The following is a 23,509-nucleotide window of genomic DNA, read 5'->3' on the forward strand; positions in this document are numbered from 1 at the left end:
ATGTCAAATGTTCACAAAAACAGTCCAAAATTAATGACTTGGATTAACTGTGATTGCCGCAGTGATAAGATTCACTTTTGGTCCTGCCGCGGTGATAAGATTCACTTTTGTCCCTTTCGTCCTACTTTCTCATTATCAGATAAGGGGGAAAAAAAAAAAAAAGAAAAGCCTTCTCACATTTATAATTCATTTGTGCCCCTTTAGTGACCACAAATGAGCTCTCGCTGCTTCTTGCCACTTTTTCATTTGCTCAGATAATTAAAAATTAGGCCACTGTGGCCTAGGGATGACTGGTTACTATTTATCACCGAGGCTGTGTGGAATTTAGAGCGAGTCTTTGTAAAAGTGAACTAACCAAACCTACTTAACTTAAAACAAGAAAAAATTGCGCAATCTCTGTTTGCGGCAGCCATTTTTCGAATCAATCCCAAAAGAAACAATTTGTCTTAGATATCGGGATGGAGACCTGCTTGTTGTGCTTTTTACAAATCCTCCGAGATCAATAGAGACTGTATTCAGCTCGCTTGCTTTGTAACAATGTGAGCTTCAAATTGTCAAGTGGATGTTTTGAAAGACACGTCAGGATAAAGATGTCTCGCACAGCTGACAGCTCGCTGGAAATTTTAATTGCCCGACTCGAGTCCGATGTTGTGCGTATAATAACAGCAAGAACGTTCCGTTCACCGCATATTTAATGCACAGCAATTATTATTATTTGTTTTAGACTCGAGTATAATATGGTACAGGTCGTTTTCATAATTGTCTTTATACACTAAATAAATGAAATGTCAATTTAAAACTGCACTTTGTTATTCCCTTGGGGTATTTTTTTGTTATTCCAATATATTTTAGGATTGTAAGTGGGCAAAATATTTTTTTTAGATTACCACGGATGCTACCAAATTATAGTAATGGCTGCCTTTCTGCTGAAAATGACGGATATTATTTTCCTCTGGACAGAATGTACTGATTAGGCAGCGGCTGGCAAATTGGGGGAAATTTTCGTTATGTCGAAAGCCTGTGGCAAGCTGTAAAATCCTCAAGTCAGGCACGGGAATAAAATACCACTGATGGTTTGAAAAAGCACTTTACAAAATGATCTGACCACCATGAAACATTTTTCTTTCCATTTGGAAAGGGCGAATGACAGAAAAAGCAGCATAATTCATCACAAAGAACCTTTTGTGTTTGCTACCTTGATGCCAAACCACATCGCCTGCAATCTCTCTTCGAAAAATGTCTGAGGGAACTACAAATAAAAATCAACCCCATGAGGATTTGCTGACGCACGTCGCATAAACGCATAAATTAAGATTAGCTTTCTTTTATCGTCTCCTCAGGAGGCCCGAAGCAGCACGATATATAAAAACAACCATTTTCCAATCAATCCCAAGACATCGGTTCACGGAATTCATTAAATAACGATATTCTGTGAAATGCCGGAAATATTATTTTTAAAAAAACTGTATTTTTAAATCACATGAACAATATATCTGACATAATCAGCCATAAAAAAATTCTTTATTCCATTATGTAAAAACATACGCATTCTAAAAAGTTTGGGAAACTACTTCAATGAAAAGTAGCCATCTTGACATCTCAAAGAATGTTATCAATGCGTTCCCATGATCAGCCCCAGGTCTTAACTTTGAGCACAGTCATCCTCAAACAAGAAAACGAGCAGAACCAAATGTCAGCCCTTGGTGCATTTGCTAGCTTAGCTCGAGGTGTGTTTGGGTTGCAGCCGAACGCTCGAGACGTGGTTGTACTCTTTTCTTTTTTTTTCATGGCGGGATTGCCAAGTCTTTGAAGACTCCAAAAGTTTTACAAAAGTACAATTCAATATTTGTAGTATTGTGACTTCCTGGTATCAGCTCAATGTTTGACTGAATCTTATGAATGCGGCCTCACGCTCGCACGTGAGGCCTCAAACGTTCCCATGAGCGGCCCCAGGTCTTCGTTCTGCCCACTCGAGGGGACGAGACCTTTGCTAATCTCATAAATAACTAACTTCTCTCCTCCTCTTTCTTTCCCTCCCTCCCTTCCTTCCCGGAGCCCAACTCGGTTCTTCCCAGACGGGCCGGCGAGGACTCACATGAGCGGTAAAGCCGTGAGGTTCTCCCACTCTGCTATGCAGTAGTCCAAAAGGATTTAGCACCCATGCAAGGAGCGGATCTGTAGACCTTTTTTTAGATTTTTGCCTTCCAAACATGACCCTTTTATCGGAGGACCAGTCCGCCAGGCCCCAGCCTTGCCGGGTCCCGGAACCGCCAAAGAACGGATGCTCCTCGCCTCAGGACTCCAAGGCTCTGAGCGCCTCCAAAGACTACTACATGGACAGCGCAGAAGGCGCCGTCTTCGGGCAGGTGGAGCCGCCCAGGCGCTCTCGGGGCCGCCTGATCCTCCACGGCCTGGTCATGTTCGGAAGGGAATTCTGCTACGCGGTGGAGGCGGCGTTCGTCACGCCGGTGTTGCTCAGCGTGGGCCTGCCGCGAAGTATGTACAGCCTGGTGTGGTTGATCAGCCCCATCCTGGGCTTCTTGCTGCAGCCCGTCATCGGGTCGGCCAGCGACTACTGCCGATCGCCGTGGGGACGGCGGAGGCCCTACATCTTGACGTTGGGTATCCTCATGCTTGTGGGCATCACCATGTTCCTCAACGGAGATGTCATCATCTCAGGTTAGGAAAGTTTTCATTGATGATTGATTATTTATGAATTCATTAAGTCTCACTGATGTTAACACAATGGAATATGAGATTTTGTAATAGTGTGATAGTGATGTCGTCACTGGCGGAGTTGGGGGGGTCGGGGGGCACTGCCTCCCTGAAAAACGCCCAATTCCACCCCAGGACCAAGACCAGACTTTTTAGTGTATTCAGATTTAATATTTCATACTTTCCCTTTTTTTTTTCCTAAAGCGAACAGAGTGAAACTTTATCAGCGTTTCATGTTCTCATGATCTGACACATAAAATGACACAAGAGGAATTCCAAATGAAACGCGTGTGAGCTTTGAAAGAGGCGGCGCACGTTTGATCACATCCGCCCGGTCACACTTGCAGCTTGTGACTCAAGTTCAATGCGTGGATTGTTGATAATGAGACCAGAGCTGCTGACATTGTTGCTCAATTTTACAAATAAAATAAAAAAATCTCTGCCAAGCTGCAACAACAGAAGAAGCCAGATAGCCTTGATTCTCCTGAGGATAATTTTTTTTTTAAAAAAAGGGAAATGATAGAAGAAAAGCAGACTACTTGAGTTGAGCTACTGGTTTAAGATTACTACTCATTGGACAACATTAGGGACACATCCAATCAGTCTGATTTTTTTTTTTTTTTTTTTTTTGAAATTAGGGACTTAAGTCACATGACTTACTTCCAGGTAGCTAATATGACCATCCCTCTCATTAACATTTAAGCACAGAGACTTTGAACGCCTCACGGCTCTAAATAATTCAAATCCCTATCATCATTATTTCAACCCATCCATTTAATCTGTTTTCTATTCATAACATTGTGCTAATGCGGTACGATGATCCCACTTGAATCTCTGCACTTTTTTTCTTTCTCCCCTGTCGGTCATTCATTAGCATGCTAAAGTGTCTTGCGGATGTATTACAATTGTTGGTGCCTAAGGGCTTGTTATTAAAAGCAAGAACGTTATTGATGTTATCAATATGTTATCTATGTGAAGCCCTTTGAGACTGCTTGTGATTTAGGGCTATACAAATAAACTTGACTTGAAACTTGAATCCAAAGGTGCATATTTTCTATTTGAAGAATCTCGCACCATCAAAGAAATAGAGCGGAATCACAGTTGATGAACAATTAGGTCATTGTTATTGTTTTGCAGCGCTTTTCGCCGACAGGTCGGCGCGGCGGACGTGGGCCATCGTGTTGGTGATGCTGGGCGTGGTGCTTTTCGACTTTGCCGCCGACTTCATCGACGGGCCCATCAAGGCTTACCTGTTTGACGTGTGCTCCCACCAGGATAAGGAGCGAGGCCTTCACTATCATGCTCTGCTCACTGGTATGATGTGCTCATTTCAATTGTGTTCGGTTATTTTTGCTCGTTTATCGTAAAATATTTTTAAGCTATATAATTGGTGGTAAAATAAGACACTGCACAACAAAAATAATCCCCCAAAAAAGTCATCTGTGCAAAACCTTTGAATGATTGCATAAACAATCTTGTGATCTGTAAAAAAAAAAAAAAAAAATACTTAATACATTTTTACAATAATTCAATTTTAGATCTTATTAAATTATATTATTTCTGAACTTTTAAATGGCATGAATAGCCTCATGGGTTGTAAAATAAAATAAAAAAAAACTATCGGTATTTATTTTGAAGAATTATAATTGCTTTTGAAAATGGAAAAAAAAAAAAAAACTTAAAAACATGCTCAATTATTAAGGAATATTATTAATTATTAAGGACTACATCATTAAGTTAAGTCCAATTAATAATGATCTGTTAGCGGCATTAGTGGCTAATAGCTACCTGCTAAACGAGTGCCCAAGTTTGTCCGGTCAACTTTTCCAAAGTCATTTTAATAAGCGAAAATGAAATTGCCCACTTTGATGCTGCCAACCTTCCAGTTCCTATTGATCCATTTTTCATACGCCAGTCTTAGTCAAATATGCTTTTGAAAAGAATTGGCTCCAGTGGTTCGTCTCAGACTCACTCATGAGTTCAAATTGAAGGAAAACTCACGGTGCCTAGTTTTGAGAGATGTTACATAGTCGACTTGAGGTGACGCGAGCGTTTGACGCACTCCGACTCGTAATCGGGCAGTCATGTGCTGCGGTCATGCGTCGGGACTGAGCGAGCCTCGGAGGCCTTGCGTGCACATGATTCTTTCTTCTGGCTTGGAATGTACGGGGGGGGGGGGATGGTGGCGGCAGAAGGAGGGTGAGGTGGAATCAATTTGTGCTCACCAGGAATTCACTTTCAAAAGCCTTTCGTGGAGAAGAAAGCATAAATGGCATTTTGTATCCATGTTGTTTTAACAAAGTGGCTTTTTTTTTCTTCTTCTTTTTTTTTACTTGTCATTTCTAGCCATTCTGTTCATTTTTAATGTGCTAAAAATGGTTATCATGAATAAATACCAAAAAATGCAATTGCGTTAATCATAACACATCAAGAGAAGCAATTCAATGAATTATTTGTTGTTGTTCTCTTCCAGGTCTGGGCGGAGCGTTTGGCTACTTGATGGGCGCCATGGATTGGGTTCACACCGGCCTGGGCCAGCTGCTGGGCTCCGAATACCAGGTCATCTTCTTCTTCTCGGCGCTCACCTGGAGTTTCTTCCTCACCGTCCACCTCTTCAGCATTCCAGAGGAGCCGCTGGACAAAGCGGACGCCCGGCAACCCTCGGCGCTCAGCGCCTTGAGGCAACTGGGCTCCCAACAGAACGGCTACGGAACTTTAGGCAAAGACCCCGAGGACCCGCCGCCGCCGCTTCCGGTCCAGGACATCCGAGCGAGGTCCTTCTCGGCTCTCGGGGAAGCCAACGCCGTCACCTCCAGCGCCAAACAGCCCAGTAAGGAGGTACAGTGTTGGCACGCTGTTAAGTTCTTGTCCAAAAAAAAAAAAATGGAGGGGAAACACGTGATGATAAATGCACAGGCCCGTGAAAGGATGACACTCAAGTCGTTACTGAAAGCCATCATCAGCATGCCCAACCACTACCGTTACCTGTGCGTCAGTCACCTGCTGGGATGGACGGCGTTCCTCTGCAACATGCTCTTCTTCACCGACTTCATGGGCCAGGTGAGAAATGTCTTTTGATCAAGTCGATCTTCTCGAAGCTCTGCTACACGTACTGTAAAGTGAAAAAAAGCGTTTAATCATCATTCTGTTTACAGTCATCGTGACCAAGTTGATGAGCTTTCAGTCGGAGCATATGTAATCATCAGAAAAGCAATTGAGATGTTGCCAATGAAAGGATTTGAAAGTTCACAGCGTGAAGCCTTTTTTTTTTTTTCCCCCCTGACGCCTTTACATAACAGGCGCGTATAGAAAAGCGAAAACTTCCCCGCCGACTTCAAAATCAACCTCATCGGGAGACGCGGGGATCAAATCGCAACGGGGGAAGGCTTTTGAAATGACAAATTCTTCTTGGTCTACAGATCGTCTACAAGGGCAACCCGTACGGCGAACACAACTCCACTTCGTATGCCACTTACGAGCGCGGCGTGGAAATCGGTTGCTGGGGCTTGTGCATCAACGCCGTGTCCTCGGCTGTTTTCTCGTGTAAGTGCTTTGATTTGAAATTGATTGAAGATGAAGAGCTTCTGTAAAAATGGAAGCCTTTCTGGAGGCCAACTCACACCTCCACAGACAGTCACATCTAATAGGACCATTTTCAAAGGAAGACCAAGGAAGGGCCCTCTGGGGTGAAGTGAGTTAGCACTTCTTTTTTTTTTTTTTTTTTGTGCGCCAGGCTAATTTCACTTCCGAGATTTCAGCTACTTTCACCGCGGGGTACTCATTTCGCCGTGGTCGTTGAGTCCTAATCGATTATTGTCCAAAAAGACCACCGAGTGAGAGTGTGACAGCAGCGAAGCTCAAAATAGATGATGACAAAAAAGGGAACGTCCGTCTAAAGTCAATCCCAGATTTAACCGATTAAAAGGCTCATCCGAAATAATAATTTATATGATTTTTTTCCCCCCATGTAGACGTGCAGCGTTTACTGCTACCCTACGCGGGCCTGAAGGGTTTGTATTTTTGGGGCTACTTCGTGTTCGGCCTGGGAACGGGCCTCATCGGCCTCTTCCCCAACGTCATCGCCACGTTGGTCCTGTGCAGCGTCTTTGGCGTCATGTCCAGCACGCTTTACACCATCCCCTTCAACCTCATCGCAGAGTACCAGCGTGAAGAAGAGGTACGTCCTCGATATGAGATTTTAAAATCACCGCTGAGGTCGGAAATACGTGCGATCCTGGATATCGGAGAATTGAGACCAAAATGAGAAGGCTTGTTTTTGTTCATGTCCATTCTGGGAAATAACTCAGCGTGAAGAACTAAAAGCCGTCTTATTTTTGGTTTGAATCAAAGTGGAGTAAATTGGTTTTCCTCTCTTCTTAAACTGAACCTAATGGAGTATCGAGCCGATTCTATAAAAAGACTTAATTGCGAATGGGGACGTGTTTCCTTTATAGTTTCTCCGAGTCTGAATTTCTCAAGACGCCGCGTCGATATAACGCTAAGTGGTGTAATGAATTCAATTCCAACATGCTGTTCTCACTTTTGTCAGCGGAGGAAGAATGATTTTTATTTTTACCCCGATTCAAGCTGTTTTTTTTTTTTATTATTTTTAATCCCGCCAATATGACTCATGTCGAGATAGACGTACAATGGCTCAATGACTCAACAAGAACAAGTCAGATATTCATAGAGTTGAATGGACTTTTATTTCATTAGATTTTATGATGTGTTTTACTTTTTTTAACATTTCTATCATTTCCTCATTTGCGGTGGAGTGCCAAGAGCCAAAATCCACGTGCAATTGACGTCCATTTTATAAAATCCGTCAGCCAATCATCAACCTCCCTCCCAACTCCCCAGGAGGAAATGGCTCGTCGCGGCGGCGGCGAAACAGCACGAGGCACGGGTGTTGACTGCGCGGCCCTCACCTGCATGGTGCAGCTGGCCCAGATTTTGGTGGGCGCGGGCCTGGGCGCCCTGGTCAACATGGTGGGCAGCGTGGTGGTGGTGGTCCTGTCCGCCTCCACTGTGTCCTTGCTGGGCTGCATTTTCATCGCACTGTTTGTCAGACAAGCTCACTTATCGCCTTCCCCGTCACACAATTTGTAATATTTCAATCAATTGCTAAATAAAGATTCTTTATTATGTCATTTTTAAGTGTGTGTCGTTGATTGATCCGTCAGAAATTGGAAATCTGTCCATTTCCAGTGGGTGCACCATTTAAATGTGACCAGTAGAGGCGCTGTGGTTACACTAAACTAATTTGTGGTGTGAAGAAGAATCTAAAAGTCGGATTATGAGAATGAAAAATTTTCCCCCAAAATATTATTTAAAATGACTTTAATTTGTAACACAACTTTCCTATCAGATCTTTTTCGTGATATTTTATTTGTATTCACGACTTGTTAAAATAGTTTCCTCTTATATTTTCAAATAGCTAGTCAGACAGAATGTTTTGTTTTTTTTGTCTTTTCTTCCTTTTATTCTAACTTTGTGACATAAAAAACATCATTTCTTTGTTGACCACCACTGTTTACAATCTTTTTTTTTTTTTTTCCTTAGAATGTTTTCGACCATTTTTGAACCTCAGCTTGAAGGTCAAAATGTTTTCAATCGCATTTAGCAGAAATTGCCTTTGTCGTCCTTGTTAAAATGGAAAGAAATGGTTCCTGTTGCTGTGGAGCTGATTCAAACTCATTATTTTACTTTATGAAATTATGATTTCACCCTTGTAAAAATTTGGAATTTTTTTCCTTTAGTGTTCCAATTTTCCCTGTATTCTTTGAAATGTATTTGTTAAAATGAAAAATAATATTCTATGGGTTACCTAATTTGACATTTAATCATATAAATTACTTTATCAATCATAATTTTAATTTTAATGTTGCTGTAATGAGGAAAAGAAGAGCCACAGTAACCTTTTCAGCCATTTATTGAATGAAACAAACACTCAAACGCTCAAATACATCATGACAACACTCACAAGGATCTGCTGTAGGCCACAACTCACACAAAATGCTCACACATGGACTAACCAGGCAACCCAACTTTGGCTCCTAACAAACCAAACCCTTTAAAGGCAGTAATCACATGACATAAACCAGTTTACTACTTTATATTCTCTTATTAGGTTGATGGTTTTTTTTGTACAGTGCAATGTTCCCACACTTAAAATGCAAGCAGGCAATATAATACACACCAACAACAAAACGTGAATTTGCTGACAGGGTAGAATTTTTCCCCTTAGTTTAACATCAATTTACATACATAACATAATGATACTAACAAAACATAAGTGCAAATATCTCATTTGCAACTGCGCTGCAGTCTCTAATGAAGAAAGACAAAATGCTGTTGCTGCCAAAAATACGGTTGACATTAAATGTATAGTTAGCGCAAGCAAAATGTTTAATTCATAAAATTATAATACATGTCTAATTTGTGGACCCCAAAAAAATGCAAGTATTGTTTTTTTTTTTAATACTGTACTCAAGTATTTTTGCCATCTCACTCTGTCCTGTCTCTTTCTACATAGCCGCTCCTGGAGGATAGAAGATCACCGCGGCGGGCTCCTGCGGACTTCCCCGGGGCTCCCCAACATGTTCTCCGCGCCCCTGCTCGTCCCCCTCAGGCTTGGTGGTGCCTGTGATGGGTCTGATGGTGGTGAGTGCGGGCGATGTGATCCGACGGAAGAGTTTTTTAAGCGCCTTGCGGAACTCACGGCGCATCAGGCAGTAGAGCACCGGGTTGAGGCAACTGTTGGAGTGCGCCAAGCACACGGATACGGGAAACACATAAACTTGCGTGGTGTAATACTCGTAGGTGAAATGCACCACGTTAAGCTTGATGAGGATCCCCCAAGCTGTCAGCGCTTGGTTGGGTAACCAGCACAAGAAGAATGAGAGCACCACGATGGTGACGGACTTGGTCACCTTTGCGCGTCTATTTGCGCTCGATATATTGATGTTATTGTTGGCCGCCACGAAGCGTAAAAGGAGTAGGTAGCATGCTGAGATGATGACGAGAGGAACCACAAAGCCCAGGAGGACCTTCTGGGAGTGGTAGAGTCCCAACCAGACTTGCGCGCTGGTGCGCTCGCTCTCCGGGAATTTCACCAAACATAAGTCCTCCTCGCCGGATACGCGTACGGTGGTGGAGAAAACGGCGTGCGGGAGCGCAGCGCAGGCAGCTGCCACCCAAATGGAAGCGGCCACGCAGCGAGCCGCGCCGCATCGCCGTAGCGGGAATAAGAGGCGCCTCCGATTGCGTCCGCCGCGCCGACCGTGGAGCGCCGACGCTAAGGAACTATAACGCGCCACGCTCATGGCAGTGAGGAAGAAAACGCTGGCGTACATGTTCATGGCCGTCACGTAGGACACCGTCTTGCACATGACGCGCCCGAAGAGCCATGTGAAGTCCAACGCGTTCTCCACCGCCCAGAAGGGCAGCGTAAGCACGAACTGGAAATCGGTGAGCGCCAGGCTGGTGACAAACAGGTTGACGGGAGACTTCCTCCACGCGTGCTTGCTCTTCATCAGATAAAGCACCAAAACGTTCCCCACCAGCCCCAACGCGCACACCAGCGAGTAGACCACTGAGATGATGATGCGCACCGCCGCAGCGCCATCCAAACCCGACTCGGACCCGAGTTCGGTTGCGTGGAGGTGAGAGTGGCAGGAGCGGTTGGTGGTGGCGTTGGCGCTCTCGTTGAAGTTCCAAGCCGATCTTTGTTCTGGAGGTTCCCCGGACATTATCCGACATGCAAATGACCCCCCAAGGTACCACCACCACCACACACACTCATATACACACACAGAAAAATCAATTAAACAAATCCTGTCATGATGATCTCCTACAGCTTCAACAAGCGTCGTGCGTCTTGACGCAGCGCTTTTTTTTTTTTTACTAAGGGAGATGAAATGGAAGTCCCCACTGCATCAGTTGACCGACGCGTAATGCAGAGGGAACCAATAAAACGACATTGCCTTAACAGCATGCAGTGCTGGGAGGAAAAGGAATACTCAAGTGGAATTATTCATGATTTTTTTTTTCCCCCCACTTCAATCTGGATTTAAGTATAATTTTCTGAGTTGAATTTACGTCATGATCAAATCTGACTGAGATCGTTTTTAGAAAAGGACTGATTTCTCATACATTTGTGATCCTCGGCTGCATTGCTGAGCGATAAACACCCACATGATAAAAAATATATATACGCCTGTATTATATTGTCTGTCTACACGTGTTGCGCCAACATTTGTATTCAAATATTAATTGCTTAGGTAACAATAATGGAGATCGGGTCATCTATTTCGTCAACGCCACTAGGGGGCAACATAGTATTTGTGCTCATGACTTTGCCCCTCCCCCCTGTGACCATGCATACAGAATTTGAATTGATATTCTAAAATATATTCATCAATTATTTTCTCAGCCTCCCTTTTGTACCAAGAGAGTACAAATTCTGGAGCCATGCCTGTATATTATATCTTCATAAATTGCTTCCATTTATGGCTAATATTCTATTCAGGGTGTTTTGATACTGATAATGCATTTTATAGGCTTCCCGCTGTTATTTCCAAGGATAAGCTCGTGTCATGCCTCGCTTACTCCGGCCTTCTGCTGCTGGCATTGGTGCGATAAAGAAGTAGTGGGTTGCTTGGCGGTGAGCCTGACAAAGGGGGGCGGGGGGGGGGGCATTATTATAACAGTAAATTGATTTGTTAGTCATGAACAATAAGACGAAGACTAGGTTGTATGCAGCAAACAACAAACAGGTTTTAGGGAATCAACCACTATTGAACACTTAGCACAGCTTTAGGGGCTCATTTTGGCACCTTTCAGGAATTTGATATTAAAAAAAATCTGTTTTTATGATAGACTCTTCCCTGCGAGTGTCACGTGGGCTGCTATCTGTCATGCTTATCAGAACACACCCCTTTACATTCCACAGCTCACTGGAGACATAAAATAGTCACCTGGAATTAGGTCAATGATCCGTGCATACTCCAGGAAACCATCGATTTATCATTTAAAACTCATTATCTCCCAAAAACATATTTCGACATAAGTACATTTAATCCCAGGTACTTATTATATACATATATTGCAAGATAGGATATAAAATAGCCTTTATGAAGATAATGCTTAGTTTCGGTACAGTATGTCTGGTCACATTATGATTGTAATAATCACATGGGAGAGTCAAAATATTAGAAACGGCACTCATATGTATATATATATATATATATATATATATATTTATTTTTTTCAAAATGAATATTCGTTCATAACATCTTTCAATGCCACCATTGTGGAGCAATGTGAAACCTTGCTGCCAACAGCGCAGGAATTTGTCAACGCCTATGACATCACGCTGCTAATTGCAACGAATTATATTACAACATACCATCATTGTACTGTAACCATTTTTAACCACTTCATTGTTTACACACAATCTCCTGGCATGTCGAGAAAACGCATAAAAAAAGCCCTGGCATTGACATTGAAGCTGTTTTATGGTGGATTTTGTAAGAGGGCATATACAAATACAGCAAACATGGTTTCATGAAAAGAGATGAGACCTAAATAAACGCCAGCAGACTTCACACAGGTTGAGTTGTTCAGACTTGGATCGGGCCTCCTTGTGCTCCTCCTCCAATCTTTTCACATTTACGAGTCCTTCCAGATCATCAAAAACAAAAAATGCGGTTTATGGCGTAACACTTGTACCAATAATATTTCAAAAAAGATTTTCCATATCCAGACGATGCTTAACATTTATCGCAAAAGTAAGGAGTTTAAATTATGCTTGCCAAGGACTCTTTGCATTGATAATGTTGATAAATAAACAATGACATGATACAATACAGCTCAAAGCGGATTCAGCAAGTTACTGTAGATGAAGGACGAACTGATGGAAAGTGTTGATTTTGCTGCACTGGGATCCACAATTGGCGACTTTTAAAAGAGCCGATACCGCCTTAATTAGTCCAGCATGTTCCCTTGAGCGCTCATCCCTGGCTCGGGTTTATCATAAATCCAACTAAGTTATCGCTATCTTAATGTCCCACCCAGGCTTTGCAGACTTCACATTTGAATGTCCTCCACGGTGTGTAGAGATGGCTTAATGTCAAGAAGGATTCCATTTTTGAAAAAGGCCAGAGGGATGGATTTCAGCAGCTCCTGTGCATCCATCAAAACGACACTTGAACTGTTCCCGGACAGGCACGAACGCACAATCCTGTCAAACGGCGTTATTGTTTAGAAGCTCCCCTGAGTCCGATGTTACCGGATACGTTTTGGTAGCCATCATGTTTAGTTTCTCCGTCCCGTTCTTCGGTTCCTCCCGCCGCCGTCTCCTCTTCCGGCAACATCGAAATCTGCGACTGCCGGGAAACACACAATGTTTAAAAACACACTAAAGCCAATGGCACCGCAATGAATATAAGATAGCTAGCTAAGGGTTAATTAAATGAGCTAATGCTAAACCTTAAGGCTAACACTAGTTCCCAATCCTGAACATCAAGACTAAACGTAAAATCACAAAACACTTAAATACTGAAATCTGACCATCAAACATTATTTTATACAAAGATGCTGTCTGATTCATTCACAAAAAAGCTAACGAGCTAATATGCTCAATTGCTCACGCCTTGGCGGCTTCTTGTTTGGTGTAGATCATAAAGTTGTAGATAAACCAGGAAGTATCGGGAGCGGCGCTTAGCCATAAACGATGACGACCGAAACTCCTAAATCCAAATTCTCTCGGGAAGATTGTAAACAAAGTATTCATCGCAATCAACCAGACACTTACCGTGAACAGACAAAAACAAACACAATAAGAAGAACGAGGACCACGAGTGCCGCGATAATGCAGATGATGATGATCTGCTTTCTTTCTCCTATCCTCCCGTCCAGGTCCACGTACTCGCACCTGGAACCGATGTAACCATACTGACACCTGTGAAACCAAAGACCAGCAAACAACAATGAAAACAATACGTCCAAGGTTGAATTTAAAATTTATGAAGACATTTTGACTCACCTGCAGGACGGTGCCTTTTGGTCTTGAACGTAGCGACATTCTCCATGGATACAGTAGTGATGGAGTTCATTCGGACATTTGCTGAAGTGTCCATTCCACTGTCCCGTGTCTAGAGTAGGCGCTGGACATGACAGCATAAGGTTTGTTGAGATTAGTGGTTTCTGGTTTTTGGCAGATCAGATGAACCAGTTGAATTCGTAATTCAATTTATTATTGTTATTTTTTAATATAAGTGGTTCCCTGCTCTAAATGACAGATGGGCTCCTTTGATTTCAAAGCTCACCTTCTGTTATGAGTCCACCATATAAATAGATTGCAATATGATCCTTAGGAAAGCCGGGGTGGGGGATTAGTGCCGCGTAGAAAAAAAAAAAAATGGCGTAGTTAAAGATTCAAAAAGCACATATACACGTCGGTAAGGTTGGAACACACGCGACTTTTTTTCTTGGCTCACTATCTTTATGACGCGTTTCCATGAGATTACCTTTAGATGGTTATTGAGTTCAAGGGGCCACCGAAAACGTCACAAGTCAAATTTTCTGTCGTTCAAGCCAAGTTTAAAGTGCCCGAACTTATTTTTGCATGGTTATTCCTGCTTAATTCAGTATGGCCAATTATTTTGTATCTTGGATTAGTTAAAGTCACATTTTGTCTAATCTTAGATGAATTGATCTGATTTCTATTTCTTTTAAAGCTGTGCAAATATGACAAAATAATTTTTATTTTATTTTATTGAGTTTTTAATTTTTACTTGAGTTTTTAAAGCTGTGCAAATATGACAAAATAATACTTCTAAAACATTTCAAACTGTCACGTAGGATTCCGAGTTCTGCAAACATTTATGCAAAAGCTTTCCTAGTCGCTTGTGTGTTTTTCTTTCCCCAATCTTGTTTTGTCACCTCATCCAATTTATTATTTCACATCCCCCTCGTTCCAGCTAATCTACCTGTGCAGTTGTCTCCGTTGCCTTGGCGACGGCAGGGCCCCTTCGTTTGATTGACCGCCTTGTCGGTGGTGTTCCAGCTGGCCAAGGAACAGTCACACAAGGCCAGCACTACAAATACCACACATGCGTATACACACACACACACACACACACACACACACACACACACACACACACACACACACACACAATGAGACGGCATGATTTCACTTTTTTGTCACATTGCACCTATTGTGTATCGTGCTGCTGAGTCATGGCTAATGAAAGTTTCCCCAACTGGAAGTAGTTGTGAAATCAATTCGAAAGTGTGTGTTTGTGTGTGTGTGTGTGTGTGTGTGTGTGTGTGTGTGTGTGTGTGTGTGTGTGTGTGTGTGTGTGTGTGTGTGTATGTTTGTGTGTGTGTGTGTATGAAGTCTATTGACTATCACAGCTGCTCAATGGCCTACTCGCTTCCATTCAAACATGTACTAAGGCCGTAAAGTCATTTACACTCTTCCCTGTTTAAATCATTCACAATGATAACAACAAAAAAAAAGCAATTTTAAAACTAAATGAGCAAGTACCTGTCAATATTCCAACATAGAGTCCATACACTTTGGCCATGACGTCTTCGCTCCAACCAAAGTAGTCATCGGATGTTTGAAATTTCAATCCACACTTTATAAATTCCAAGGAAGGACAAAAAACTGCCCCTATGGTCCGAGACGTTCTTCATTGAGGGAATGTGTGGCCTTGGAAGGCGAGCAGGTCAGAGTGTGTGTGTGTTTTAGTATGTGTGTGTGAATAGAGGAGAGAGGCGTCACTTGGAACCTGATACTACCACTCAGTTTCACCGCCCACATTTCTAAAAGAAAAACGCACTTTTTCAGAATCCACTGGCAGGTGTACCTTTTTTTTTTTTCCCCCCTCTCGTTGAAAGTCATTTAAATCGTCATGAAACCTTTTGGTGATTCAACCGAAACATGAAAAAATAAATTTCTGATGGAGAAATAAAAATCATGGGGCAGTTAGACTTGAGCCCCATTAGTTCTTCCTAGCAACACAAGGAAAACATTTGTTTTCATTTTAGTCCCATGAGTGAATTAATGAAATCTCCAAAATGTGTTTCTTTTCATCACACCATTAATTTTTCTTTTTAAATCATTCTGTCATTTCTTTATTGACCAGCAGATGGCGTTATTTCGTTTCTGTAGTTACTGTAATCATTTTTTGCTTTTATATTTGGCCATGTATGGAGCAGTCATACTAGTAATACTAGTGATCTTAGCTAAAGTAAAAAAATAAAATAAGAAAAGGACTCTATGTACTGTATGTACTACGAGAAAATAACACTCAGGATGAACAAATAAACTTTTAAACATGATCCCCTTGTTTTTTTTAAGCAACTATTAAATATGCAAATACAAACATAAGGGAAATTTGATTACCATTGAAAATTCTGAACACAAAAACATTGATTTCCAGAATTTGGGAGGTTTGAGATGGAGTGAAATGTTCTGAGCGTCTGTGGGACTTTGAACAGGAAGAGCTAGTTTCCTCTCTCGCGCACTTTGTCTGGATGTGCGCCCAACTTAGCCCAAGCATCAGGAAGCGATAATTTGAAGAGATTCGAACCGCCTGCACCCAAGCAACGTCAAAATAAACATCCTTGTCAGAGTTTCACTCATACCTTAGGCGGTGACTATAGCTTGTAAACATTTTTTTTTAAATTAATTAGATGAACAAAAAGCTGGTATTTCCAAGTTTTGTGCCAAATTTGCCACTGGGCTCTATGAATTATGCAAATCCATAGAATCATAGTCTAAATATTTTTTTCACACCTGAAGTATTTGTGGAATGTTTTATTCATTTGATATGTTTAAAAAAAAAAAAAAAAAGTCAACAAGCTTTCAGTGCTAATCTTTTTCGTTTCTTTCCTGGCAGCAAAACAGGTCGTTTCGTTTTTCTCCTAAAGATTCCAACAGTGACGCTTCTGTTACTGCTCCAGGTTCCTTAGGATGTTCCTTCACACCACCGTGCAGGATCGTGGCTCTCGGAAGGGGTTGCTTCCTGCAGGGACGCCCACCAGCAGAGCGTCCCTGCCTGCGTTCTGCAGACAAAACTGCTGCAACTCCGCAGCAGCCTGCGACACCTGTATTGAATATTCATATTTACATATCTGTGTAATCATCTCAAATAGTCTTAGACTTACTTTTAACATTTATAAATGTTCTTTCCCTTACCTTCATCCTCTCCACGCTGGCCTCCAGCTTCAGCTGCTCCACGAGCCGTCGCATACTGGATAAACTAGAATTGGAGGTCATGTTGGAATGTTTCTCCTGGTCTAGTCAGTCTTCCGTCGCGGCGTAATACTCAAATGAAGAAAGCAAACGACGGCAAAAGAAGGAAGGAAGAGCTGCGGTTTTTTTTTTCTTCCCAAAGTGACCTCCCAGTCCATTTGGCTCCAATCGAAGGAGAAGCGCAAGCAAGATAAAAAAAGCATTGGTGGTATTCATTGATCTGTATTACTTCTATTCTGATGTATCCGTATGATATTTGATGAATTTGGTGTCCGATTAACAAAAGTAAACTTTTTACTCATTAAACAGGTATCGTGAGAGAATACTTTACTCCCATCTAGCGGGTGAGTGACTTTACTGCACAAATTGTTTTTGCAAATGTAAATGCCGTATTGTAAAGTACTGCAGTGCAGTGGGATCAAAGATCTAAAAATATTTTAAAAGGATATTTGAATTGAAAATGAGAAAAGTATATTTAATTGCAGTAAAATAAAATAAACAGTTTGTTATCCCAATTTTTGCCAACCCCTGTGATGAAACGTCGATGTAGGCTAAATTACCGACACTTTCACTCTGTACTTGAATGCATCATGGGAAAACCATGTGTTCGCCGAGTGACGTCACCACTCTGGCGAGCTCCCATTGGTCGATTGGCGATTAAGGGGAGGTTAGCTGGCTAAGAAGATAAACATGAAGGTGAAGCTCCTTCCTCGAAGAGCCATGTTTAAAAGTACGTAAAGGAAAAGGGACAAATTTCAAAAGCAACCATGGTGGAAGTCTTCGCTGGCCGCACTCTGCTCAACAAAGACGGCGACTTTGTAGAGCCCGAGGAAGCGCTGCGGAACAAGGTGGTGGGAATCTACTTCTCGGCAGGCTGGTGTCCGCCTTGCCGCGACTTCACGCCCGTCTTGTGTGACTTCTATACGGAACTGGTAGAAGAGGGTGAGCCCCCCGCGCAGTTCGAGGTGGTCTTCGTGTCATCGGATAAATCCACCGAGGACATGGTGGAGTACTACCACGACATGCACGGCGATTGGCTGGCACTGCCCTGGACGGACGATTACAAGTAGTCAGTATCAAACACACTGTCACACTAAATCTTCTCAAAATTACTATTTATTTGCCATTTTGTTTGGATTGAGTGTCTGCTTAAAAGCTTATAGAGGTCGGCCACTCTTTCGTAATCCTAAACTCAAGAGGTGACTGCAAATCCCTCTCAAAGTGATTATAATTTATGCAATCACCAAAAAAAAGCAACAAAAAAACAACATTAGTAAGAAGCTCACTGATCTGATGTTGTCATTGCAGCGAGTTGAAGAAGCGCTACAATATCACGGCCGTGCCAAAACTGCTGATCGTGAAGGAGAATGGTGATGTGATCACGGACAAAGGCCGCAAGCAGATCCGAGACAGAGGCTTGGCTTGCTTCAGTACCTGGCTGGAGGCTGCTGAGATCTTCCAGAACTTCAAAGGCTAGAATTGTCTTTTCCCAACCTTTATTGAGCCGATGCACATATAAATCTCACGGCTCACTAGCAGACATAAGCTCCTCCCTGACTTTAGATGATGAAATCTCATCGTGTGTATTTCATTTATTTACAATTTAATAAGCTATGCATTTTGAGAAAAAGCTCAGGCACATATTTTGCGCTACATGTCATTTCTGATGTGTCATTTCACATCCAGCATACTGTACTTTTTTAAATAATGTTTTTATGTGTTAATAAAATAATATTCTAAAGACCTTGTCTGTTGTTGTGTTGAAGGGGCACATAGAAACAATGGATTCCCTGTAGCCTCATTAATACTCACGCTCACATGTGTTGTCTCCAGTGTATGTTTGTGTGCGCTGACTTTGCTGTTGTCACTGTCAAGCATCTAACATGTTAGATTAAAAAGCTGCATGTCTCCAGAGAAACTTTTTAAAGTGGCTCCCTGCATTTGACAATGGTCTTATCTGGTCTGATGATACTATGACGTCATTCCTTGTAGTGTTTTTATGTAAATGACCACCCTGTGACGTCCAATAGTTTGGAAATAAAAGGTGTATTATCTTTTAAGAAAGCATGAACGCAACTTTCCATAATCATAGCAAGTCCAGCCGACAGGTGGCGGTAGTAGGTCCTCCTGTTGGCAGAGAAGCAGCACAGCGACAAAAAGGAAGAGAAGAAGAACCCACTGACTGATATCCAACATGGCGTTCAATTTTGGCAGCGGCGCAGCCTCAAATCCTGCTGCAAGTAAGTGCGTCTTAGTTCCAATTTCAATTTTTATGAGTTTTTATTTTTTCGTGTCTCAGTGGCATTTTTAAGCCCCGGTTTGACTCATATAATACGAACGCAGGGTGTACCCTCGTGACAAAAAGAGCATCGATGCGTTTCCGCTGAGCCGGGTGACGATAAACATAACATAAATCTGAAAACAAGCTGTTTTCGGAATCATTTTCTTGTTTTCTATTCTTTCATCACTATACAGTAAAGTTTATACCGTGTACAAGAGCGTGTATATAACTTAAAAGCTATAATGGAAAAATAATAAACGATCAATACTTAGACGCGCCTTATCTACGTCATTGCTGTCGCACTATTCCAACGTCACGACAAGAGTAAAATGCCACTTTTTATTATTCCACAGTAATTAAATAATGCTGTGTTGAAAATAGAGATCAATACTGTTGTGGCTGATGGCGTAAAATATACATTTGTGGGCAAACTCTCGATGTAACTTGACTTATTTATAGCACTTGGGTTTTTTGTGAAGGCACGACAGGGTTTGCATTCGGTTCATTTGGTGCAAAGACCACTGCATCGACAACTTTTGGCTTTGGTGCCCCCGCGACTACCACCACAGCCGCCTCTGGATTTGGCAGTAAGCCTCCTTCTTTTCTTGAGCCCCTGTGTACAAAGATTTGAGAATACAGCTGTGATACAATGAGGGGGGGAATGCCAAAAGATAGATGAGTCCCTTTATTGACCTTAAATGACTTTATTACAATTCCAACTTATTATTTTGTTATTTACACTTGTAATTATGATTTTGTCATTCGCATTGCACTGTATATTGTTTCCCATGTGCCCTGAAAATTCATTTTTGGAGTTCTTGATTTCCAAGATGTTTGTCGTGTAATCTGAGCGCACTTCTGGTTTCAGCTCTCACAGCTCCAAGTTTTGGCACGGCGACAACAACCGCTGCTGCACCAGCGACAGGATTTTCCTTCGGCGCCACCAACACGGGTACGTTGCCGCACCTGTTTGAGTCCATCATCTTTGTGATTTTATCTTTGTATTAACACTTGTCATTTTAACTCCCAACTGTGTCGTTCTCTCCCTCTCGCTGCCCCGCCTTTGCTGGCCTGTAGGATTTGGGGGGCTGGGAACCGGAGGCACTGCGGCCGGTGGGTTTAGTTTTGGGGGTTTCGGCTTAAATGCCAACCCGGCGTCAGGTGCCGTGGGCTTTAACGCGGGCTGCTTTGGCCCGACATCCACCGCTGGCACCGTTTTCAATTTTGGCAATAGCCTGGCTAGCACAGGTAGATGAAACCTTGTGAGTGATCTCGAGTGGTGCCGCGAGCACAAACATCCATGTGTCACGTCTGTGTTGTGTCGTGCTTCGTCATGTCATGCGTTAGCCTTTGCGTAAGGAAGAAATGACGTGTGAGGGGCCATCGGGGACGTAATTCGGGCTCACCGCTTGCATTAATGACTGAAAACAAATGCTCAGTAGCATCCTTGTCTTCCAATCGGAAGCTAAAGTGTATTATTAATCATTTGTTTCTATGGTTTCAATCCAAAAACCTGTGCGTGGCGCATTATAATTGATTACAAATAATCCGTAGTTGGTGACTGACTATATAATCTGGAATTATGTTTATGATGGCCCCTCATAATGTGTCAATGCACTCATCTACTTTAATACACCAACCACTTTTTTTATTTTCATGATCCAAGTCCATTTTTTGGTTTGTTCATTTGTTCATATCATTACTGATATCGTCCTTAACATAATTGATTTATTGTGATTTTTTTTTGGGGGGGGGGTCCTCAGGCACTTTTGGTGGCTTTGGCACAACCACGACAAGTGCTGCCGCGCCGGGTTCCACGTTTAGTTTTGCGCCCTCTTCCGGCACCACAGGTAAATTGATGGACTCGACCGAGAAGCCTCCATTTCGCTTCTGAAAAAAAAAAATATCTCCTTAGTGTAGCAAAAGTAAATGCTCAATGTGGCATGGTTTTCACAGCTTTGTTCTTTTGTGTTCATAGGAGGCCTGTTCGGCAACACTCAAAACAAAGGCTTCGGTTTCGCTTCCGGCCTTGGTACCGGTACCGGAACAGCTGCCGGCACCAGCGGATTCGGAACCGGACTAGGTACCACGGGTCTGGGTGGGTTCGGTGGCTTTAATCTCCAGCCCGCTCAGCAGCAGCAGGGTGAGTGTCAGTGACAGCTGTGAGCAGATGACAGCTTCACTAAGTCGTAGTCACGGATGAGTAAATCGTTTTTTTTTGGTTTTTTTTTCCCCCTCACCAGGAGGCTTGTTTGGCCAGCCTGCTCAGCAGCAAGCTCAGCCCAATCAGCTGTACCAGCAGGTGACTGCATTGTCGGCGCCCACCTTGCTGGGAGACGAGCGCGACTCCATTCTGGCCAAATGGAACCAGCTGCAGGCCTACTGGGGCACGGGCAAAGGCTACTTCAGCAACAACAACCCCCCCGTGGAGTTCAATCAGGAGAATCCCTTCTGCAGGTTCAAGGTAAAGCCGGCTAAAAACGACATCACAGATGCTCCGGTAACGCCGATTCACGGCTTAGCTCGCCAACGTCACACGACCAGCTCTCCCGTGATCGGTCATGACCCGAGCCCTCGGAACAGAGTGAAAATGTCAACGGCCGTTTTGTGCTCGCCAGGCTGTGGGCTACAGCTGCGTGCCCATCAGCAAGGATGAAGACGGCCTGGTGGTCTTGGTCCTCAACAAGAAGGAGGCGGACGTGCGAGCGCAGCAGCAGCTGCTGGTAGAGTCGCTGCACAAGGTTCTGGGAAGCAACCAGACGCTCAGCGTCAACGTGGACGGCGTCAAGTCTTTGCCCAACGACCAGTGCGTGTCACATGATCACACACTCATTGATGATTCATTTGATCATCCATATTGCGCGTGGCGTCTTCCAGGACAGAGGTGATCATTTACGTGGTGGAGCGCTCCCCTAACGGCACGTCCAAGCGTATTCCCGCCTCCACGCTCTTCACGTTCCTGGAGCAGGCCAACATCAAGGCTCAGCTGACCCAGCTGGGCGTAGCCATGTCGGTCACGCGCACCGAGCTCACGCCGGCGCAGCAAAAACAACTTCTCCAGAACGCCCCGGCGGGTGTGGACCCCATCATCTGGGAGCAGGCCAAGGTGGACAACCCTGACCCCGAGAAGTGAGTTGCTTCACTGTTTATTTGTGCTCGTTTACAAGCCGGCGTGCTAAACGTCCGCAACCTTCACCTCTTTGGTGCCCAGGTTGATCCCAGTTCCAATGGTGGGCTTCAAAGAGTTGCTTCATCGACTTCAGATCCAGGAGCAGATGACTAAGCAGCATCAGACGAGAGTGGACGTAAGTGGACAACATTGACATTTGTAAAAAAAAAAAAAAAAAGAAGAAGAATAACTGACGGTAATTGCCATTTTGCAGATTGTCTCCAACGACATCAGCGAGCTCCAGAAGAACCAGGCGACCACGGTGGCCAAGATCGCCCAGTACAAGAGGAAGCTGATGGACCTCTCTCACCGCGCGCTGCAGGTACTGCCCGCCATCCCGTCCCTCAACTCGTCTTTTCACCTTCTCACCACTGGCCCCTCTTTTCTTCACAGGTGCTGATAAAACAGGAGATCCAGAGGAAAAGGGGCTACGCCATCCAGGTAGATGAGGAGCACCTCAGAGTGCAGCTTGACACCATTCAGTCAGAGCTCAACGCCCCCACGCAGTTCAAGGTGAGCAAAAAAAAAGAAATAATTCTGAGCGTGCTTTTATCGTTAGTGAACGTTGAATGCGTTTCATCCATCAGGGTCGCTTGAATGAGCTGATGTCCCAAATCCGCATGCAGAACCACTTTGGGGCCGTGCGGTCAGAGGAGCGATACAACGTGGACGCCGACCTCCTTCGAGAAATCAGACAGGCAAGCTTTTTTAGTCCTCCGTTTGAAATCGTGACTAGCTCGTTGTGCTAAAGGCTAACTCAAGTGTTTTTGCCCGCCTTCACATTTAGCATCTAAAGCAGCAGCAGGACGGTTTGAGTCACCTGATCAGCGTCATTAAAGACGACTTGGAAGACATCAAACTCATCGAGCACGGACTGAGCGACAGCGGGCACGTACGAGGCGGGGTCCTCAGTTGAGCTGACCGGCCGGCGCACGATAAAGCCACATCAGATTATGAGACTTTGAAAACATTTGTACATACATCTTTTTATTTGTTGCAAAAATGTTATTAAAATGTCATTTCAAATGAAATCTCAAAAATGGCTAGATCTTTATTAGCATGTGATACCGAT

General features: G+C 43.4%; 6 protein-coding genes across 8 annotated transcripts; 3 read left to right on the plus strand and 3 right to left on the minus strand.

The window, feature by feature from the left end:
* The first annotated feature begins 8 nt into the window (after nt 1-8).
* slc45a2 (solute carrier family 45 member 2) lies at nt 9-7,829 on the plus strand. The gene is made up of 7 exons (XM_085926082.1): nt 9-2,679; nt 3,853-4,029; nt 5,189-5,553; nt 5,632-5,775; nt 6,135-6,258; nt 6,687-6,892; nt 7,576-7,829. Exons 1-7 carry the CDS (start codon nt 2,211-2,213, stop codon nt 7,822-7,824), a joined length of 1,734 nt encoding a protein of 577 aa, XP_085782208.1. The 5' UTR covers nt 9-2,210; the 3' UTR covers nt 7,825-7,829.
* Nucleotides 7,830-8,645: 816 nt separating this feature from the next.
* Nucleotides 8,646-10,466, minus strand: rxfp3 (relaxin family peptide receptor 3). Its single transcript, XM_085926327.1, has one exon. The coding sequence runs from the start codon at nt 10,464-10,466 to the stop codon at nt 9,243-9,245; it is 1,224 nt and encodes a 407-aa protein (XP_085782453.1). The 3' UTR covers nt 8,646-9,242.
* Nucleotides 10,467-11,830: 1,364 nt separating this feature from the next.
* btc (betacellulin, epidermal growth factor family member) lies at nt 11,831-15,448 on the minus strand. Its single transcript, XM_085926238.1, has 5 exons — nt 15,272-15,448; nt 14,709-14,816; nt 13,763-13,883; nt 13,532-13,678; nt 11,831-13,103 (listed from the first exon to the last, which is right to left on the minus strand). Exons 1-5 carry the CDS (start codon nt 15,309-15,311, stop codon nt 12,962-12,964), a joined length of 558 nt encoding a protein of 185 aa, XP_085782364.1. The 5' UTR covers nt 15,312-15,448; the 3' UTR covers nt 11,831-12,961.
* Nucleotides 15,449-15,615: 167 nt separating this feature from the next.
* On the minus strand, nt 15,616-17,107 carry gng10 (guanine nucleotide binding protein (G protein), gamma 10). Its single transcript, XM_085926178.1, has 2 exons — nt 16,931-17,107; nt 15,616-16,839 (listed from the first exon to the last, which is right to left on the minus strand). Exons 1-2 carry the CDS (start codon nt 17,009-17,011, stop codon nt 16,714-16,716), a joined length of 207 nt encoding a protein of 68 aa, XP_085782304.1. The 5' UTR covers nt 17,012-17,107; the 3' UTR covers nt 15,616-16,713.
* Nucleotides 17,108-17,626: 519 nt separating this feature from the next.
* Nucleotides 17,627-18,732, plus strand: nxnl2 (nucleoredoxin like 2). Its single transcript, XM_085926288.1, has 2 exons — nt 17,627-18,056; nt 18,296-18,732. The coding sequence occupies exons 1-2, from the start codon at nt 17,755-17,757 to the stop codon at nt 18,462-18,464; spliced, it is 471 nt and encodes a 156-aa protein (XP_085782414.1). The 5' UTR covers nt 17,627-17,754; the 3' UTR covers nt 18,465-18,732.
* Nucleotides 18,733-19,080: 348 nt separating this feature from the next.
* Nucleotides 19,081-23,477, plus strand: nup54 (nucleoporin 54). Of its 3 annotated transcripts, XM_085926170.1 has the most exons (14): nt 19,081-19,227; nt 19,748-19,855; nt 20,137-20,220; nt 20,346-20,516; nt 21,032-21,118; nt 21,247-21,411; nt 21,512-21,732; nt 21,887-22,074; nt 22,146-22,397; nt 22,480-22,573; nt 22,652-22,759; nt 22,831-22,950; nt 23,025-23,135; nt 23,225-23,477. In XM_085926170.1, the coding sequence occupies exons 1-14, from the start codon at nt 19,182-19,184 to the stop codon at nt 23,351-23,353; spliced, it is 1,884 nt and encodes a 627-aa protein (XP_085782296.1). In that variant the 5' UTR covers nt 19,081-19,181; the 3' UTR covers nt 23,354-23,477. The 3 variants fall into 3 exon arrangements, with proteins under 3 accessions (XP_085782296.1, XP_085782294.1, XP_085782295.1); XM_085926168.1 differs by lacking the exon at nt 20,346-20,516; XM_085926169.1 differs by lacking the exons at nt 19,748-19,855; nt 20,346-20,516.
* The last annotated feature ends 32 nt before the right edge of the window (nt 23,478-23,509 follow it).

This window comes from Syngnathus leptorhynchus, chromosome 12, assembly GCF_054491065.1.
Source record: "Syngnathus leptorhynchus isolate UIUO chromosome 12, UIUO_Slep, whole genome shotgun sequence".
NCBI lineage: Eukaryota > Metazoa > Chordata > Actinopteri > Syngnathiformes > Syngnathidae > Syngnathus > Syngnathus leptorhynchus.

What these genes read in the sequence shown, in the direction of transcription:
- slc45a2 (XM_085926082.1), top strand. Translation starts at nt 2,211, where the DNA reads ATGACCCTTTTATCGGAGGACCAGTCCGCCAGGCCCCAGCCTTGCCGG. An exon ending in TCACCGACTTCATGGGCCAG is followed by an intron (nt 5,776 to 6,134) that starts GTGAGAAATGTC and finishes CTTGGTCTACAG; the next exon opens with ATCGTCTACAAGGGCAACCC. An exon ending in GTCCTCGGCTGTTTTCTCGT is followed by an intron (nt 6,259 to 6,686) that starts GTAAGTGCTTTG and finishes CCCCCCATGTAG; the next exon opens with ACGTGCAGCGTTTACTGCTA.
- rxfp3 (XM_085926327.1), bottom strand. Translation starts at nt 10,466, where the DNA reads ATGTCCGGGGAACCTCCAGAACAAAGATCGGCTTGGAACTTCAACGAG.
- btc (XM_085926238.1), bottom strand. Translation starts at nt 15,311, where the DNA reads ATGGCCAAAGTGTATGGACTCTATGTTGGAATATTGACAG. An exon ending in CAAAAGGCACCGTCCTGCAG is followed by an intron (nt 13,679 to 13,762) that starts GTGAGTCAAAAT and finishes TTGGTTTCACAG; the next exon opens with GTGTCAGTATGGTTACATCG. An exon ending in TTTGTTTTTGTCTGTTCACG is followed by an intron (nt 13,104 to 13,531) that starts GTAAGTGTCTGG and finishes GTTTCCCGGCAG; the next exon opens with TCGCAGATTTCGATGTTGCC.
- gng10 (XM_085926178.1), bottom strand. Translation starts at nt 17,011, where the DNA reads ATGACCTCCAATTCTAGTTTATCCAGTATGCGACGGCTCGTGGAGCAG. An exon ending in CCAGCGTGGAGAGGATGAAG is followed by an intron (nt 16,840 to 16,930) that starts GTAAGGGAAAGA and finishes TATTCAATACAG; the next exon opens with GTGTCGCAGGCTGCTGCGGA.
- nxnl2 (XM_085926288.1), top strand. Translation starts at nt 17,755, where the DNA reads ATGGTGGAAGTCTTCGCTGGCCGCACTCTGCTCAACAAAGACGGCGAC. An exon ending in TGGACGGACGATTACAAGTA is followed by an intron (nt 18,057 to 18,295) that starts GTCAGTATCAAA and finishes TTGTCATTGCAG; the next exon opens with CGAGTTGAAGAAGCGCTACA.
- nup54 (XM_085926170.1), top strand. Translation starts at nt 19,182, where the DNA reads ATGGCGTTCAATTTTGGCAGCGGCGCAGCCTCAAATCCTGCTGCAA. An exon ending in CAATAGCCTGGCTAGCACAG is followed by an intron (nt 20,517 to 21,031) that starts GTAGATGAAACC and finishes GGGGGTCCTCAG; the next exon opens with GCACTTTTGGTGGCTTTGGC. An exon ending in AAGTCTTTGCCCAACGACCA is followed by an intron (nt 22,075 to 22,145) that starts GTGCGTGTCACA and finishes GGCGTCTTCCAG; the next exon opens with GACAGAGGTGATCATTTACG.